Source organism: Propithecus coquereli, unplaced genomic scaffold (assembly GCF_000956105.1).
Source record: "Propithecus coquereli isolate 6110/MARCELLA unplaced genomic scaffold, Pcoq_1.0 Scaffold171, whole genome shotgun sequence".
Taxonomy (NCBI): Eukaryota; Metazoa; Chordata; class Mammalia; order Primates; family Indriidae; genus Propithecus; species Propithecus coquereli.
In genome coordinates this window covers 5822725-5842639 of record NW_012141747.1, presented here as the reverse complement: position 1 = coordinate 5842639, position 19915 = coordinate 5822725, and the positions used below count along the sequence as shown (strand labels likewise).

The 19915-nt window shown below is 48.5% G+C and overlaps 1 protein-coding gene across 1 annotated transcript in view; it reads left to right on the top strand.

Annotated features, from left to right (window-relative positions):
* Positions 1-14174: 14174 nt before the first annotated feature.
* The window catches only part of CNNM4 (cyclin and CBS domain divalent metal cation transport mediator 4), a 37147-nt gene continuing 31406 nt past the window's right edge, over positions 14175-19915 (top strand). Inside the window, exon 1 of the mRNA XM_012641988.1 lies at positions 14175-15576. Coding sequence (XP_012497442.1) covers positions 14175-15576 — 1402 coding nt within the window. The remainder of the gene's footprint in view (positions 15577-19915) is intronic.

The following is a 19915-nucleotide window of genomic DNA, read 5'->3' as shown; positions in this document are numbered from 1 at the left end:
AAAAAAAAAAAAAAATCCAAACTCCTTAGTGTAGCATTCAAGGTCCTTTGCAATTTGACTCAAATCAAGCTGTACACATGTCTATTATGATGTGTGTCACGAGGAATTATGTAGTTCAATTAACAGAGGGTTTGTCTCCCCAGCAAGACTGGGAGCTCTAGGGCCACAGGAAGTAGGTCTTACTCATTTCCTACCCCAGGCCCCACCTACTTCCCCACCACCAACTCATCACCCAGCACATAGTAAGGGTTTTAATTGTTTTGAATAATGTTATTTCCATTGTACTTCTCTGTCAGCTGGATTGTTTTATTGTGGTAAAATACACATAAAATAGAATTTACCATGTTAACCATTTTTAAGTACAGATGCTCCTCAATTTACCATAGGTTTATCTCCTGATAAACCAACCCCATTGTAAAGTGGAAAAATCATAAGTCAAATTATCATAAATTGAGGACCATCTGTATACAGTTCAGAGGCATTAAGTACATTCACAGTGTTGTGTGACCTGTCAGCTGGATTTCTGATAATTAGTATCAGCAAATCTCTCGTTGTAAAATTCTTTAAGATGAAGAAAAGGGGAATAAAGGAGAACAGTGTGAAAGGCAAGATGCACTGGACAATAAATCAGGTAATTTTGTTCAGACTGTTGCAATAGGGAGGATGCTCATTAATGAGGAATGTATCAGAGAAAAGGAAGGAGACCTGGGGTTTTAGAGAGGCAGGTAAGCAAGGGAGTCATCATGAGGAAGGATGGAGAGGGTCTTATCTGAGTCACTAAGGAAGGGTGAGAGTAGGTCTTATCTTAGAATATTGTAGAGGAGGGTAGTCCTTTAAGATTAGCCATTTCTTAAAACACAAAAGGGGGATGGATTTTATTTTTTTCCTTTGGAGACAGTCTCATTCTGTCACCCTGGTTAGAGTGCAGTGGGGCCCTCCAACTCCTGGGCTCAAGTGATCCTCCTACCACGAGTAGGAAGATCCTACTACAGCCTACATACCAGCCTCACGAGTAACTGAGACTATAGGCACAGGCCACCACGCCTGGGTAATTTTTCTATTTTTAGTAGAGATAGGGTCTCCATCTTGCTCAGGCTGGTCTCGAACTCCTGTGCTCAAGCAGTACTCCTGCCTCAGCTTCCCAGAGTGCTAGGATTACAGGCGTGAGCCACCACGCCCAGCTGGGGAGTTCTTTACCATAGCTGCTTTCCAGAAGCACAGGGTGCAGCTAGTTCAACACTGTCAAGTTGTTGAGGGGTGGTGGAGGGAAAGAGAACAAGGAGTCAGGCCCCTACAACACTGCCCTACTCACATACAGAGGCGCTTTCTGAAAGCTGGGTCAGGTCTTGACCTACTATCCTTTCAACTACCTGGTAGTTCCGTTTTTCTCCATGGAATCATCTCCTATGATCTAGGACCTCAAAAATACAACGTAAGTTGTGCATTCTAGAAGTTCCAGGTGATTCTTCCACTTTCCTGTCTTCAAAGCGAAACACGGCCAGGCACAATGGCTCACATCTGTAATCCTAACACTCTGGGAGGCCAAGGCAGGAGGATCACTTGAACTCAGGAGTTCAAGACCAGCTGAGAAAGAGGGAGACTCTCTCTCTACCAAAAAAATAGAAAAATTAGCCGCGTATAGTGGTGCATTGCATGCCTGTAGTCCCAGCTACTCAGGAGGCTGAGGCAGGAGGATCCCTTGAGCCCAGCAGTATGAGGTTGCAGTGAGCTATGATGATGCCACTGCACTCTACCCAGGGCAACAGAGTGAGACTCTGTCTCAAAAAAAGAAAAAAATAGAAAAAAAAAAAAAAGCCTAACAGGTACCTCCACTCAGGAGCACCTTCAAGCCAGATGTCCCTCAACCCGTGACAGAGGCTCCAAGGCAGACTCTTAGGCCATCCTTTCCTCTTTCCCTCCCGTCCTTCACTTATAAACCTTGCTGTTGCATTCAGATTTACCCCTACGCCCAGACCAAAAGCAGGGCCTAACATCAGCCCTTCCCGGGCCAGGTATGACCATCCATCCCTCCTCAGGGATCCAATGGGGCCTTAGGATTAGGTCCATCTTCAGCCCCATAGTTACAGCTGACTGATCCTACCACTCTGTACCTCCAGTTCTCCAAGCAGACTCTGGATCGTAGAAGACAGCAGCTCTAACACTAACTAGCCAGCTACTTCCTGGTGGTGACTTCTTAATACTGGCCTCCCAACAAATATCCTGGGATACCTTTGAAATACACAGGTGCCTGGGCTCCATCCCCAGACACTTGAGTCAATATGTTTGGGGATTTGGTTTTGAAATCCCTCCTGGAGAATTTAATATGCAGCCCAATTTTCAGAACTACTGCCCTTTCATGTCCTGTATCTCATTTCAACCTCCCAATGACTTGGTGTGGTGGGATTTAAGATTAGGACATTTGTTCTCAGTTCATAGAGTACATTCCAAACAGGCTCCAACACCTGCTTGAATTTAGAGATAAGATTTAGAGATTTGCTTTAAAACACTCTGGGGGAAAATTGTGTGTGTGTGTGTGTGTGTGTGTGTGTGTGTGTGTGTGTGTGTGGTGAGGGAGGGTAAGACAGATGACAAAAGAGAACAAATCCAGCAGGATGTTGATAACTGTTGAACTGTTGGAGCTGAGTCACAGGTACAGGGTACGTGGCACTCCCTCTAGCTTTATGTATGTGTGAGAGTTTCCATAATAAAAGGCTTTTAAAACTCTCCCCTGGAGATGATTAGGAAATATGCTGGGTATGCATTTGTGGTGTTTTTTAAATTTCCCCAAGGGAATGAAAACTGTAATTAACTATAATCTAGTAAAGTTCATTGTGACCCATCCAATATAATGTCATAACTAAAGAGAGGAGTCTGCAATCTAGAAAAAGAACAGTAAAGGGATGAAAATATGTCAGAGTTGTGTCAGTTCTGTCCAGGAGAGAGAGTATTTTTAAGTATCCTGTGTTCAGTCTCCTTTGAACTTTATTCAAATCAACCTTATTCTCCTAGCATATTCATAAGGCTTTCCAGGCTAACATTCTAGACCTCTTAGCAATCTAATTTCTCAGTATAAATTAAGAAATGTATGCATTGGGGTTTATCATGTAGTTACCTGACTGATCCTCCCCAATCTGTTTATCCATCAGTGAATTGATAAAAACCAATATCCTAAGGACCAGATCTCAGATCTGCAGTGGTGGCTTGATGAAGCAGCAGAACTCCCACGAATTAGGGGCTGCCTCTAGGGATCCAGATGCCTGCTGGCCACAGAGTTGGGGCAGAAGATTCAAGCAGCATGGGGCGGGGTGAGGGAGGAGAACTCGGGCATATTCGAGTTGTCTCAGCTCTACTGTATATCCTCAGGCAGACCACTTAAACTCCGTGAGCCTCAAATTCTCTATCTGTAAAGTGAGTGTGATGAAACCTGCCACACTGGATTGCTGAGCTCATGAAATCAAAGACCATATGAAGGGAGCACATGCCCATTGTAGACCCTAAAGAGTGCTGTAAGTAACAGTATACACATTACTATTGTATGTGAAGCTTTGTTATGACACCTGCTCATGTTCTGAACTGTGCTCCGGGAGAGTGGGTTTGGTCCCTTTAGAAGAAAGCACACGTGCCAGAAGTAGATTTGTAAATGAAAGAGAAGCCACTGGCTGATTTGGGGATATTGCTCAAGGATCTAGAGAGCAGGGTAGAAGTGAGTAATGTGCAGATCCTATCACTGGGGTTTATAATTAGAAATAGCATAAGCTTAGCTTCGAAGTTCAAACAGCTAAGAAAAGGTTTTGGTGGATATAATTTTCCTCACATGCCTCCTGCCGGTGGAAGACTAACAGATGGGGGAGCGTGGGGACATGCGTGGGTAAAGCTGAGCTGCAGCCACGGCAGAAGTCAAGGGAGGCGTGGATGAAGCTGGGACATACACGCTGTGCGCGGCAGGCAGTGCACATGGCTGTCAGAACGGCAGGCTCTTCAGGAGTGGAAGCTGCGGGGTCTAGGGAAACTAGCCTGGGACTTTTGAAGTTAACCTGGCTCAAAGTCCTGAGATACCCTGGTGAAGGCAATTTCCGAAAGTCAGATAGAGGATTGCTGGCTCTGGGGTGAAGCCAGGAACCTAAGGTTAGACTGAAAATTGATGGACAAAAACTGGAGAAAGGAGCCCAATTATAAAAATATGGTTGTATTTCTTAAAGTTGCACTCTACTTGGTATTTCTTTGAACAATTAGACTCACACATCGCTGGGGTTTTTTTTTAAAAAAAGATTTCTATCTTCTATCATGAAGACTTTTACAACGTTCCTTGGTTTCAACATTTCTTAATAAAAATGACAACTTAGGCCGGGCGCGGTGGCTCACGCCTGTAATCCTAGCACTCTGGGAGGCCGAGGCAGGAGGATTGCTTGAGCTCAGGAGTTCGAGACCAGCCTGAGCAAGAGCAAGACCTCATCTCTACTAAAAATAGAAAGAAATTAGCCAAACAAGTAAAAATAGTAATTTAAAGAAAAAAAAATGACAACTTGGAACACATTGGAGGTAGACAGGTTTGGATTTCAATACTCGGCTTTGTTGGCCTTGCCTAGCTAGCTGCATGACCTTGGGCAAGTTATTAAACCTCTTTGTGACCCAGTTTTTCTATCTGTAAAAGGGGAATAATAATAATACCTACCTCACGGAATTGCTATAAAGATTGAAACAAGGTAAGGAATGGAGAGCTCAGTGCCTGGACATAGCACTCAATGAATGGGAGCTGCTTTTTTTCTATTAATTGTGATTTGTCCCCTCACATCTAGATTACGATGGCAGCTTCTCTGCTGGACTTCCCCCACCCCACTTACCCAACAGACTCCCAACAATTAACTTTCCAAATTTTTAGTTTCCATCACATCACTTCCCCACTAAAAACCTTCTGTCCCTCCCTAATTGGATTATGACCAACTCTTCAGTTTGTAGGCTAATGTCAAGACTTGGGGTGTTTCTTTGAAAGAAATGGAAAGTCCCTGGAAGGTTTTGATCAGAGGAGTTTGTCATTTATCTTATGGTTTTTGTTTTGTTTTGTTTTTTAGAGACAGGATCTCGCTGTGTTGTGTAGGCTAGAGTTCAGCACACACTACCATGCTTGGCTAATTAAAAAAAAAAAAAATTTTTGTAAAGATAGGGGTCTCTGGTTCAGTGGCTCAAGCCTGTAATCCTAGCACTTTGGGAGGCTGAGGCGAGAGGATTGCTTGAGGCCAGGAGTTTAAAACTAGCCTGAGCAAGAGTGAGACCCAGTCTCTACAAAAAATAGAAAAACTAGTCAGTTATGGTGGCACACACCTGTAGTGTCAGCTACTTGGGAGGCTGAGGCAGGAGGATCGCTGGAGCCTAGGAGACTCAGGTTGTAGTAAGTTATGATGATGCCATTGCACACTACCTGGGGCGACAGAGCGAGACTCTGTCTCAAAAAAAAACAAAAAACAAACAAAACAAACCTGCAGTGAACCAAATGTTCAGTCTTTAAGAGAAGCTGCTGGGGGTTGGGGAAATTTATCAGTGGATCAGTGCCCAGCAAAGAGGATTTTCCCTCACTTCCTGTAATAGGCTGCCTCCAAATGGCCCCTGCCTCCTGCTATGCATGTCCTTGTGTATTTCTTTCCCACGTATTGTGCTTGGTCCATGTGACCAATAGAATACAGAAGAATTAGTGGTGTGACACTGCTGATTCTAGGTCATAAAAGACATTGTGGCTTCCCTTTTGGTCTTCCTCTCTTCTGGATCACCTACTCTAGGGAAAGCCAGCTACTATGTTGTGAGCAGCCCTATGTGCCAGGTCCTTGTGGTGAAAAACTGAGGCCTCTTGCCAACAGCCAGATGAGTGAGATTGGAAGTGGGTCTTCCAGCCCCAATTAAACCTTCAGATGACTGCAGCCCCAGCCAACATTGACTGCAACCCATGACAGAGTCTGAGCCAGAACCACCCAGCTAAATTGCTTCCTGATTCCTGACCCATAGAAACTATGACATAATTTATTGTTTTAAGCCACTGAGTTTGGGATAATTTGTAATGCAGCAATAGATACTAACATATCTCTCAAAGTCACATGAAGGGGGCACTCTAAGAAAAATTTGGGGGCTCCTACAAGAAGGGAGACTGGCACCTCATGCCATGATCAGACCTCTGCTCAGGCAGTGGATTTGCTGCTCTTTCCCCATGACTCCTACGGCACAGTGAGGAAAGAACTGGAAAGAGAGTTGGGGCAGAGAGAGAGGAGTTGGCAGTGGAATGGTCTATACTACAACCTTGGGTGGAGTCACCCAAAAGGGGCTGCCTGACAGCAAAGAGTACCCCAACAACAAGAAACTGGGGCAAGGACAGGAGCTGAGCTGAACCTCCCACTCAAGAGTCCAATATCTGTACACAAATCACACTCAGTCAAGCAGCAATAAGCACAAAGGGACAGGGGGTTAAACCGTGGGAGATTAAGTAAAGAGAAATTACCCTTCTTCCCCTCTTGTTCCTACCAGGCCCCAACACTGGAGAAGTTAGACCCTGAAAAAGAAGGGGGAAGTATCCCAGAACCAACCCATGATCTACTCTACTCAACACCAGACACATGCACACATACGCAAACATATTCCCCCCTCCAACCAACTGCAGCATTTGGAGAAACAAAAGGCTGATCAAAGCCTTTCCCACTTTCATGTCCCTGGAACAGAAACTAGTTCTCAAACCTGGAGACAGATTGTAGGGAGGGGATAGAGGTGACATAAATCAGAAATGAGATGGCAGTTTTTAATGGACCTGCTTGAGCTTTTAATACTAAAAGTCATACTAAAGCTATAGAATCTAATTTTTTTTGACACAGAGTCTTGCTGTATTGTCAAGGCTACAGTGCCATGGCATTAGCCTAGCTCATAGCAACCTCAAACTCCTGGGGCTCAAGGGATCCTCCTGCTTCAGTCTCCCAAGTAGCTGGGACTACAGGCACACACCACTACACCCAGGTAATTTTTTCTATTTTTAGTAGAGACAGGGTCTCACTCTTGCTCAGGCTGGTCTTGAACTCCAGACCTCAAGCGATCCTACCGCCTTGGCCTCCCAGAGTGCTAGGGATTACAAGCATGAGCCACCGCGCCCGGCCATAAGGCTATGGAATCTATCCAAGACCTCAAGAAGAGAGGGGAAAGAGAAATTTGGCAGAAATTGGTTAAAAGCTTTGAATGGAAAAGAAATAAAACCATGTCATGTTAAGGCCCCACTGAGTTGAGATTCTTCAATAAACTGGTCGCAATTCTGTTCCTTTAACCCGAGTCCTTAGGGGGGCAGCGCAGTGCAGGGGTTACAAAGGTTTAGAGTCAAGACAGCTTTGAATAGTATCGAAATCCATTTCTGTGTGATCCTGAAAAGGTTTCTTAACCTTTCCAAATCTCCATTTGGAAAATGAGACTACTAATGGTACCCCTACCCTGCCCCTTACAGGGCTGTTGTGAAGCTGAACAGAAGTACAGCATTCAGCAGAGAGAGGGGACATAGCAGCAGACAGCTTGAGGTTTCTATAATCTCCATTTAGGGAACTTCCCCTTATATAAAAGCCCAGGTTAGACTCCTGATTGACGCTTCTTGGTCCCTTGCCCACCCTAGGTTGATTGTTGTGGTCAGAGGTACTTTGATTGTCAATGCCTGATCAATTGCCCATCCCCACCAGAACCCTTGGAAATGGAGCAGGGACAGGTCCCCAGAAAAAGGGGAGGTACCATTCCTTGTAAGAAAGAGGACAGGAAGCTGGACAGATCAAAACAACAGATGCCCACTACATCTGATTTTGCTGATTTTGCCTTTACCTTCGAGAAATCAGTTACAATTCTTTCCTTTTTTGCCCAGGAAGAATTATACATCCAAGAATTTAAATTGAGATAGAATCTGTTTATCTGATCCAGTCCTCTTATGTTAAAGATAAAGAACCTGGGGCCCAGCAAGATGAGCTGGTCGCTAGAGGTCTTACAGGTATTTGGTGCCTCGGCAGTTGTTTGGGACAAGCCCAAGGAAATAAATCTGGACGCTTGAGGATGGAGACCTCAAAGCCTATCTTGATATCTTGGTGGGCTGGGGCATGATGAAATCGGGGAGTCAGGAACTCGCCTTATGGAATGCCTCTGGTGATTTATTGCCACATGTGGATTGTGCCATGTACTGTGGGTGTGGGTGCCACTTACACAGAGAGCATTCTAACTCCCACCAGTCCTTGTAGGCTGCCTCCAGGGAAATTCCACTGGGATGCTCACGAGTGATACATGAGACTGGTATTTTTCAAATAGTGGATCAGTCAAGAAATCATTTTAGTAGGGTCAAGACTAGATTTTTAAAAAATCTTTATCTATCTATTTTTTTGAGGCAGGGTCTCGATCTGCTGCCCAGGCTGGAGTACAGTGGCACAATCATAGCTCACTGTAGCCTTGAACTCCTGGGCTCAGGTGATCCTCCTGCCTTAGCCTCCTGAGTAGCTGGACTATAGGTGCGCTCCACCATACCTGGCTAATTTTTGGATTCACTGTGTTCCTCAGGCTGATCTGGAACTCCTGGTCTCAAGTGATCCTCCTGTCTTGGCTTCCCAAAGTGCTGGGATTATAGGTGTGAGCCACTATGCCTGGCCCAGATATTTTTTTAAATTTTATTATTTATTTATTTATTTATTTTTTGAGACAGAGTCTTGCTCTGTTGCCCAGTAGAGTGCCGTGGCATCAGCTTAGCTCACAGCAACCTCAAACTCCTGGGCTCAAGCCATCCTCCTGCCTCAGCCTCCCAAGTAGCTGGGACTACAGGCATGCGCCACCATGCCCGGCTAATTTTTTCTATATATTTTTAGTTGTCCAATTAATTTCTTTCTATTTTTAGTAGAGACGGGGTCTCGCTCTTGCTTAGGCTGGTTTCGAACTCCTGAGCTCAAACAATCCGCCCGCCTCGGCCTCCCAGAGAGCTAGGATTACAGGCGTGAGCCACCGCGCCCGGCCTAATTTTTTATATTTTAAGTCGCCTGGCCAAATTTCTTTCTATTTTTTAGTAGAGACAGGATGTCACTCTTGTTCAGGCAGGTCTCAAATTCCTGAACTCAAGCAATCTTCCTGCCTCAGCCTCCCAGAGTGGTAGGATTACAGGCGTGAGCCACCATGCCGGGCCTTTTTTTAAAAAAATAAGTAGAATAGGACAGAAATGATATCAAGGGGTAAATACAGTCTCTGGAAACAGAATTGTAATTTTACATATGAAGCCATTGTCTAAGTGCTTTTTCCTCATATCCTACCCGTCCCCCACCCCTACAGTATTATTCCTACCCCTTTTTACGGAAGTCTAATTCATCCCATAAATACATATGGAATACTGAGCACTTCGGATACAGAGATGACTATGACACAGTTTTTGTCCTTGAGGGACTCTCAACCCAGTGGGAAATGGCCTCTGGCCCAGAGTAGGGAAGAGAAGATAATGAAGAAAGTAGACGGTGGTGAAATACTTCTGAAATACTTCACAGAAAAACAATCCCTGGGCACTGGGATGAGAGGGGAGGAGAACTTACGTTTTCTACTTTATACACTCTGTGTTATTTGAATTTGTTGCAATGAACATGTATAACTTTTGCAATTTTAGAAGCCCAGTAAAAATATAAAAATACACAAATGAATAAATGAATGAGATGTAATGTGAAAGGAACTAACATTAATGGAACAGCGCTCTGCAAATCTGGCTCACGCAGTCCTTTCGATATGGTGAGGAGGGTCTCTTGATTCCCAGGTGAAAAATGGAGAAACCAAAGCCCTAAGAAATGAAGCACCTTGCTGCAATTCAACATCTAGCAAGGGACAGAGCCCTTGACATTTCTGCTATAGCCTTTTTCCATTTGCCAACTCAGAAAAAGGGTCAGAAACTGTGACAACTTCAAGCACTTTGTTCTTAAGCCTTTGTAAATACTTAGTGTTTGTTATCTTGCTCTTTCCTGTTTTGCTCTAGTGATTAATAGTTAATCTCTTAAAATAAAAAAGGGTCTTTAGAGGGTCTGTTTTCAGAGGCAGAAGGAAAAGCTTGCTGGGGTAGCCAGTCTTGGGGACAGAAGGCAGCATAAAAGAGTGACTCTTTGCTGGGACCCTGGTACTGGCAGGGGCTTCCCTGGCAGGCCTTGCTTTGAGGACCTGCCAGATCTCCGATGCTGAGTGAGAGGCTGCCTCTCTCCCTAACTTGCACAGCCTTTTCAGCTTGACCCCTTTGCACTGTGAAAGCCCCTACCAGGCTCACTTCCCCGGCCTTCACCTCCATCCCAACCTCCTTTCTTCCCTCACCACGGAGGTCCAAGGATCCAGATGTGGTCTTGCATAGTCCTAGGTGTCCCTTCTTCCCCCAGCATCCTTTACTGATGTTCTCCCTCTAGAGGAAAGGGAAAGTAAAGAGCAAGAAGACTGGCTGCAGTTGGATGGAGAGGCACACTGGTGCTAAGGAAATTTGCAAGTGTCCTCTAAAGCAGCATTTCTGTCATCATCGTGGTTATCGAGCATGTTTATTGAGCTCTTCCCATGGACCAGGCACTTGTGAAGTACTTACCAGGTGTCTTCTCTCTCAGCACTCAAGAATGTCCCAGAGTCCCAGGTCACACGGGCAATCAGTGTGCTGAACCTCCATGGTGGGGCATCCTGCCTCCCATAGTCTTGCCCCCGAAGGAGAACAATTTGTCCTTTGGCCTGGGGAGGCTCGAAGCCCACATACCCAGTTAATAAAAAACCCCCCTTTGCCTTTGTTGCTCTGGCATTCGACCTTTTGTCAGAGGTTCATCCTTTCAGTGGCCTGGATCCACTGACCGGATATTCTTACCCCCTCCTCTGGCTCAATGAAGTGTCTGTCTCGGGTAGAAATCATGACATCCTCTCATCCACGTCCTCACATCCCTACTTGCTGGGATGACCTGAGTTGGGATTTGAGCCAAGGCACCACCTCAGCTAACTCTATGCTCACTCTGTCCCTCTGTAGAAGGGTGACTTTTCCTTCCTTCCTGAGACAATGGCATGCATGTATCCTGCAAATGTTCAAGGTTATTGTAGATTTATGGACAGCTGGTGAACAGGCCACTGCATGTATTGATGATGGCCTGTGGCTAACCTTGAAAAGTTGTCCCACTGCCCCAACCAAGCTCTCCAAACCTAGGGCCCAGGGTACACCTGAGGGACTCTGCCCAGTGAGGCCACGGCAGGCCTCAGGCTCTGAGCACCACCAGCAGAAGGGCAGCTTCTCTGCCAGCAGCTCCCCATCTTGGAGACCCAGAAGGTGAAGAGGGCTAAGAAGCCAGCCTGGGAAAATTAGATCCCAGGTTACTAATTCAGGATCCTTGTTTATCATCGGATCCCCAGTGTCAGCATGATGCCAGGAACAAGCGAAGGGGCAATAAGCCTTTAAGCCTGTTTCCCTGCACAGGACCAGAAAGGAGTGTGCTTAATTACAGGAGGTGTGTACATGCTGCCATAGGGTCTACACCCGGAAAGAACTGGTCAGGTCCAAGGACCTCATGAATAGAGTGCTGTTACATGCTCAGGGGTCACCGGGCAGGACCCCTCTGAGAAACATGTTTTCGCCTGCCCCCCAAAGGAGAGAGGCTTCTTGCTGGCAGGTTTGCTTTCTACCATTCTAACAGCATGGTTAATAGGGGAGCCACAGGCTTCCTGACCCTGCATGTCAATGGCCCCCTATCTCCGTGTTGTCCCCACAATTCTGCAGGAGGGGTATTTCAACTTGGCAGATGTGGAAAGGATAGCTGTCCTAAGCAGGGATGAAGCTGGCAGCGACTAAACCTGGACTACAGTCTAGGGCCCCATGTGCTTCCTCTGACATCTCTTGAGTTATATTTTATTTATATTTTGCAGAGCAAGTTCTGTCATCCCAGCTAGATCACAGGCCCTAAAAAGGGCAGAGATGAATTTCATCTCTTTACTTCCTTGGATCTGCTCTATTCACCTAATCATGCATGTCAATGCAGTCATGGATGGGTATGATGAACTAAACTTTAACCAAGAATGTTTTCTTCCTAGCAGACCCTCACCATTGCTCCCACTTTTAACCCAAGTATCTCAAAAACATATTTTTCCTTCCCTTCATTGGCTTCTGCCATGAGATTTAATGCATATGTACAGAGCTGCTGAGTGCAGACAGCAAAGGGCAAAATAAAAATAGCCAGTCAGTCGATAATAGAATGGGAAAGTTTCTAAGTGGTGGAGGAGGGCACTGGTGCTAAAGCTCGCTAGAAGACTTGAGGAGGGCTGTGCAGAAGCCTTCCTGAACTGCCCTTGCTTTGAGGCAGTGCAGGTGGCTCTTCCTGGTTGGTGGAGACAAGGTGGAAACAGTCAAAGGTTCTACCTTTGTTCTGTCTTATCCAGTGCCCATCCTGGGACTCCTGTTCCCTGAAAAAGTGGCTTGTTGGACATTCATTGTGAAGTGAGGCACTTACTTGCAAGGGACTTCTTCAGCCTGGTTTGCAGAACCCTCGACCCCTGCTAATGGGGCTTTCTTGAATCAGGCTCCTCCACCACCACTCCTCCTCCCACAACACTGTATGACTGTTCCTTTCTGTTTAGGCTCTTTCCGGTTGGTACTGATTGTTGCTTTTATTAGCAGACAGTATACCAAAATAAAAATAAACACAAGCGTTGGTGCAGGAAGAGAGTAAAGTGGATTCTGTGTCTCCAGAGCTGGGAAAAGTCTTGTTCTGAGACCCATGGGTCAACCCAGTACCTGATCCTCTCAGCACACCTCTGCAATTATTGTAAGGATGTTTGTCTGTCTATCTCCTTCCCCCTCACAGGGCGGGCAGCTGCGATCTTACCCACACACCTGAGTGCTTGGTGCTCGATTCATAGTTGTGGATTGACACAGAGGTAGTCCAGGAAGCAGTCATTTCAGGGCTAGGTCTGCTGCCACGCCTGTCAGCTCCTTTCCACAAGCTGCTGCCCCAGCTGGCTAGTCACCACAATTTGGGGTTAGGGGTTTGGTCCTGGAAGGGCAGGTAGCAACAACAACTACTACTACATAGCCAAAGAATATTCACAAAGAGTTGTCCTGTCATGTTCAACGTCTAGGCTAACAGTTCCCACAAGCTCAGTGTGGTGGTGCTGTATCATCATTCTTACCCCCGTTTACAGATGAAGAAACAGACTGAGAGGTGACAATCTGGAGGGACCAGGATTTGTGCCTCAGCTCAATTTCTGCAACTGTAAAATGGAGATAATATACTACCTACCTCTTAGGGTTGTTGGGAGGATTAAATAAATATTATTTATGTGTTTACTTGTTTACCACCTGTTTTCTGTTCTAGACTGTAAACTCCAGTGGGCAGCAACTTTGGCTTATTCACTGCTATATTGTCAGAGCCTAGCACAAGAGCCTGGCACATATTAATAGTAAGTGCTCAATAAATATTGTGCCTAAATGGAAGTGGCAGGGGATAAGCCTAGGCCAGAACTTGGCCCTTCTGTAACCTTAGTTCCCCAGATCTGCCTTCCACACCAGGCAGGCAGCCACTGGCTGATGGAGACGTCCTTGGGCTGGGGTTGGGGGAACCTACTTCTGGCCTTGGGACAGGGTTAGCAAAAACCCCAGAAGCGAGGAGGCCAGAAAAGTCTCCAAGAGGCAGGCTGCAATGCCAGCCTAAGCCCTCAGGTTCCCTTTTTCTTTTTCAAAATTAGGAAAAGCATTTTTTCGCCGTGCCTGCAAAGAGGGGCTCCAAGCTGAGCTGCAGACTGCTGGGGACAGGAAAGGAGCCGAGCGTGTGAGACCCTACAAGCCACGGAACAGGAACGCGCGGCGAGGAGACCACCTTCCGGAGGAGACAGCGGGCCCCCGCAAGCACCGGGGAAACGCGGGGAAGGGCGTGGAGGCGGAGGGCGGGGCGTACACCCGGAGGCAGCTCCCGCCCTGCGGCGCCGCTCCACCTTAAGTGCCCGGACTCCCTTAAGGGCGGGTGCTCGAGCCGCGGCCTCGGGGAGGGGCTTCCAATGTAAATGAGGGGCGTGGGTCGGCGGGGCGGGGCGGGCGGGGCGCTGACCTGACGTCAGGCCCGCGGCCCGGGCAGTTGGCTCAGCGGCGGCGGAGCGGCCGGAGCTGCGGTGCCGAGCGGGGCCGCGCGGCAGGGCGCGGGGAGCGGCGGCCGCAGAGCCACAGCAACATGGCGCCGGTGGGCGGGGGCGGGCACCCGGGCGGCGGGCCGGCCCGAGGGCGCCTCCTCCTGGCGGCGTTGGTGCTGCTGGTGCTGCTGTGGGCGCAGGGGGCCCGGGGCCAGGGTAGCCCCCAGCCGGGCGCGATCGTCGGCATGAGGCTGGCGAGCTGCAACAAGTCGTGTGGGATGAACCCGGATGGCATCATTTTCGTCTCCGAGGGCAGCACCGTGAACCTGAGGCTGTACGGCCACAGCCTGGGCAACATCTCTAGCAACCTGATCTCCTTCACGGAGGTGGACGACGCGGAGACCGCCCGCAAGTCCACCAACTGCCTGGAGCTCACTAAGGACCTGGTCGTGCAGCAGCTGGTCAACGTGAGCCGCGGGAACACATCCGGCGTGCTGGTAGTGCTCACCAAGTTCCTCCGGAGGAGCGAGAACATGAAGCTGTATGCATTGTGCACCCGGGCCCGGGCCGATGGGCCCTGGCTGAAGTGGACAGACAAGGACTCGCTGCTCTTCATGGTGGAAGAGGCTGGGAGGTTCCTGCCCCTCTGGCTGCACATTGTCCTCATTATGGTGCTGCTAGTGCTGTCGGGCATATTCTCTGGCCTCAACCTGGGGCTTATGGCCCTGGACCCCATGGAACTGCGCATTGTGCAGAACTGTGGCACAGAGAAGGAAAGAAAGTATGCCCGCAAGATTGAGCCTATCCGGCGCAAGGGCAACTACTTGCTCTGCTCGTTGCTCCTGGGGAACGTGCTGGTCAACACCTCTCTCACCATCCTTCTGGACAACCTCATTGGCTCTGGCCTCATGGCGGTGGCCTCCTCCACCATTGGCATTGTCATCTTTGGGGAGATCGTACCTCAGTCCCTGTGCTCCCGACACGGGCTGGCTGTAGGAGCCAACACAATTGTTCTCACCAAATTCTTTATGCTACTCACCTTTCCCCTCAGTTTTCCCATCAGCAAGCTCCTGGACTTTTGTCTGGGCCAGGAGATTCGCACTGTTTACAATCGGGAGAAGCTGATGGAGATGTTGAAGGTGACAGAGCCCTATAATGACCTCGTGAAAGAGGAGCTAAATATGATCCAGGGTGCCCTGGAACTACGGACCAAAACTGTGGAGGACGTCATGACCCAGCTCCAGGACTGCTTCATGCTCCCCAGCGATGCCATCCTGGACTTCAACACGATGTCAGAGATTATGGAAAGTGGCTATACCCGCATCCCAGTGTTTGAAGATGAGCAATCCAATATTGTAGATATTCTCTACGTCAAAGACTTGGCCTTTGTGGACCCTGATGACTGCACCCCCCTCAAGACCATCACCCGCTTCTATAACCACCCAGTGCACTTTGTCTTCCATGACACCAAGTTGGATGCCATGCTGGAGGAGTTCAAGAAGGGTAAGGTCTGACGCAACTCCCTGGTTAAATTTCTTTGTGACACCTCTTGTTCTCTGGTGTATTTTTTTTTTTTTTTTGAGACAAAGTCTCACTGTGTTGCCCGGGCTAGAGTGAGTGCCGTGGCATCATCCTAGCTCACAGCAACCTCAGACTCCTGGGCTCAAGCGATCCTTCTGCCTCAGCCTCCCGAGTAGCTGGGACTACAGGCATGCGCCACCATGCCTGGCTAATTTTTTCTATTTTTAGTTGTCCGATTAATTTCTTTGTATTTTTAGTAGAGACGGGGGTCTCGCTCTTGCTCAGGCTGGTCTCGAACTCCTGAGCTCAAACAATCCACCCGCCTCGGCCTCCCAGAGAGCTAGGATTACAGGCGTGAGCCACCGCGCCCGGCCTTTCTGGTGTATTTTGTGTCTCCTGAGCTTAGTGTTCTGTTTGCGTGACTCCTCATGTTCCTTTGCCCATCACTTCCCATGCCCCTGAGATGAACTCTATTTGGGGCAGTAGAAACAGTTCGTAAGCGTCTGCCGACTGCCAGGGACTGTGCTTTGTGCTGCTGCTGAATCAAAGCTGAATAAGACATGCTCATTCATCTGGAGGGCTACAGCAAGGCCTTGGGGAGCTATTGAAGCAGCGAAGAGTAACACAAATGCCTGAAAAGAGGCCAACTGCAAGGCGATGGAGATTTAGAGTATGGGGTAGATGAGGAAGGGGCTGGGGAAGCTGTCACAGGGAAGTGAGCATTTGAGGGGAGCCTTAAAAGATGGAGAGGCTTGATGCTTGAGGCAGAGGGAACCCCATAAGCAGAGAACCTGAGTGGGGAAGCAAAGGATGTGCTTGTGACCCAGCAGGTGGTCCTGCTTAGCTAGCTGGCACGTTGGTTCTGCTGGTCAGTGGTCAGTGGGAGAGAGACTAGAGTAGTTTGGGGCCCCGTGATGGACAATAAGTTTGCTTCAAGCTTGAAGCTGTGGAAGGTTTTTGAGCAGGGGAGTGATGTCACTAGATCTCCTAGCCCACAGAAGCAGAACTGGGAGGTCTACGTTTGGCTCTCCGCTCAGAACAGTGCCAAGTAACACTTTCAGCTATTCAGCAGAAGCAGGCAGATTAAGTTTTGGTTATTCTGTCTTTCCCAGGCGCCAAAACATAAGCTTCCCTCCTGTGGTCCCCTGGGAATCTTCCACTGGCCTTGCACTGCCTTGTGTTTTTTTCTCACCTGGGTTCTTGGCCAGTTCTCAGGTAGAGAGGCACTGGGAGAGTTTACTCACCAGCCTCAAAGCTCAGGGCACACACTCCTTTCTTTACTTCCCACAAAACTTTCCTTCCAGCTCTGCCACTCAGAAGCCCTCAGAGTGGCAGTAAACAAGCCAATTATGGAGTGGAACCCTCCTAGGCCAAAGGAAGTGTGGAGGCAGAAAGGAATGGGGGGATCTCATCCTGAACCTGGGGACTTTGCTTTTCAAACACCATCCCAGCTTGGTTTCCAACGACCAGTAGAGCTCCTACTGGCTGAGGCTGCTAGGAGGGACTTCAGGACCCTAGCTGGGAGGAGAGTGGAGGACAGCCTTGGAGTGGGGGAGGGAGGAGCTGGCCTTGCCAGGTTTGGTCTGAAAAGATGCTGGGGTCAGGGCCAGGGTGGCCTGGTTGGTACCCTCCGTGGTAAGTTTGACAGACTGAATCTCAGCATTGGAGCTGAGGATGACTTAAGGAATGTAAGGCAGAGTGGGAGAGAGCCTCAGGGAAGTGGCCTCGCTGCAGAGACTAGACAGACATAGATGCCTGGTGGCAGAGACTGGGGAGTTGGGGGTGCAGGCCCAGGAACCTATTTCTCCCAGGTACCTGAGCCGGGGACAGAAGAGCAGTGAGGATCTGTGCCCCACCCTCACCCAAAGCCTCGGGCCTGAAGACTTCTCCCATGGTGTGTGGTCATAACCTGATTAGGACTCTCCAGGGCACTTCCTCCTTGCCACCTCTGTAGTCTTTAGGACTATTGCTTGTGACACACCAACAGCACGTTCCATCAGTTCAGCTGGGATCCGGATCCAACCAGTATGGATTGACCTAGCCAGGCTTCCCATCCCTGATCCGCAGGCCTGAGCTTTCCTGGGTGGGAGCCTCCTGGGCTGTTTCTGGGCTCAGTCTTGTGAAGAAATGCCCTTTCATTAAGCTGGGAAAACAGAGCGAGCATCTCTTAGGCCAGAGCTCTGCTGAGCTGAACTCTTCAGATTCACGGTAGATTCTACTGCACAGAGGCCGGTAGCCTGAGGCCAAGCCCTGGAGGGGGTGCTGGTGATGCTGTGGAAAAGCAGGCGCAGTCTTCCTAGTGCAGCAGGCCGCCCTGGACACGTGAGTGTGATGCGACGGTCGCCCCTAACAAACAGGCCCTGGGGCTTTACGCCATCACTTCCCCCAGTTCCCAGAGGTCTCTGAACACCAGTCATTGCACTCCGGGTTCCTCTCAGTGTGGCCTCTTCCAGATCTTTCCATCTGGCATCCACATTTTTTAGTCAGAGGCCGCCTGGGACATGGCAAACACCTAGTGTACATCTGCAACTTAAAAGGGTTTCTTTACTAGTCTGGTGTTTGAAAGGTTTTTTTTTGACTAAGAAAGACAAGTGAGCAAGGTTAGCACAGCCACTGTTGTCAGCAGCACTGAAGTCAGGGCTGGGGCAACTGTCTGGCCCAGCATCTCTCTGAGGGTCTTTCCTGGACCCTCCTCCAGCCCAAGTTGTGTGAAGGCCCTGAGCCTACTCTGCCAGAGTCCTCCTGCCCTGGTGTAATCCTCTTTTAGGGCCCTTTTATTCCCAGCTTTCTCTGCAGCATTATAAGTTTCTTGAGGGTAAGGGGCTGTGCCTCTCGAGTGTTTGCATCACTCAGTGCCTGGCAAAGAGGTGGGTCTTCAGTAGATGTTTGTTGAACAACGAGTGAATGAACAGATGAGTAGGTGACTATTTGGCAGTCCCCACTGGCGTTTTTATTGTTCTTAAGCATGTCAGGGTGCTCCCACCCTGGGGCCTTTGCCCTGGCTGTTCCCTCCAGCTGGAATGTTCTTCCCTAGAAGGCTCGCTCTCTCTTCCCTCATGTCAGTGAGGCCTTCCTGCCACCCTCTTTAAAACTGCACCTCCATCCCACTGCATCTTCCTGATCTCCCCCCTACCCTATGCTAATTTTCCTTTTTCTCGTAGCTTGCATCACTCCAGCATTAGTGTAGTTTGCTGATTTACTGTGTTGATACAACACTCTGTCTCCACCACGGGAATATAGGTCCAAAGGGCAGGACTCTGTTGTGTTCACTGATGTATCTCCAGCCCCTAGAATGGCTCTCAGCAGGCACATAGTGAGGCCTCAGTGGCATGTCACTGAGTGAATATGTGAGTGAATGAATACCTTTCAGGTTTGGGAGAGAATGAATTCTGAGGCACTGAGGAGGCATAAAGAAAAATGAGTGTTGTACCATCATCAGGGCTCAGATTTCCAGCTGTGCAGGATGGACAGGGAGCTCCTTTGATGACATGTGTATTGCTGGTTTGGTCAGGGACCAAGGAGCAGAGTTTGGGGCCTCAAGTGTGATGCATGGTTCCCTCCCCACCCACCCTGTGCCTCAGTTTCTCTGCCAGTAAGCGGTCTTTGGCCACCAGGAGTTTACACAGCTTCCCTCATTAGGTGAGTCATGAAAGTGCTCCTACATGCTTGGAGACAGGCTCGAGGAGTCAGTGCAGGCGTGGGGGGCTGAGCCTCCCTAAAAGTAAGACAAGCCTCCCCGCTGCTTCTGTCTCCCAACTCGGGGCAGTTAGCATTAGATATTTTTTTATTTTTCGAGAGACAGGGGTCTCACTCTGTCACCTAGGCTGGCATGCAGTGATCCCACTGTAGCTCACTGTACCTTGAACTCCTGGTCTCAAGTGATCCTCCTGCCTCAGCCTCTCCAGTAGCTAGAACTGCAGGTGCCACCACCATGCCTGGCTAATTTTTTTTTTTTTTTTTTTGAGACAGAATCTTTGTCAGCCTGGGTAGAGTACAGTGGCGTCATGGTAGCCCACTGCGACCTCAAATTCCTGGGCTGAAGCAATCCTCTTGCCTCAGCCTCCTGAGTAGCTGGGACTACAGGTGTGAGTCATGACATCTGGCTAATTTTTCTATTTTTAGTATAATTTTTCTATTTTTAGTAGAGACGATCTCAAACTCTGAGCTCTGAGCTCAAGCAGTCCTCCCTCCTTGCCCTCCTAGAGTGCTAAGGATTATAGGCGTGATACACTACGCCCAGCCTAATATTTTATTTTTATTTTTTGTAGAGAGAGGGTCTTGCTATGTTGCCCTCACCATTTTTGGTTTTTTTTCCTTTATT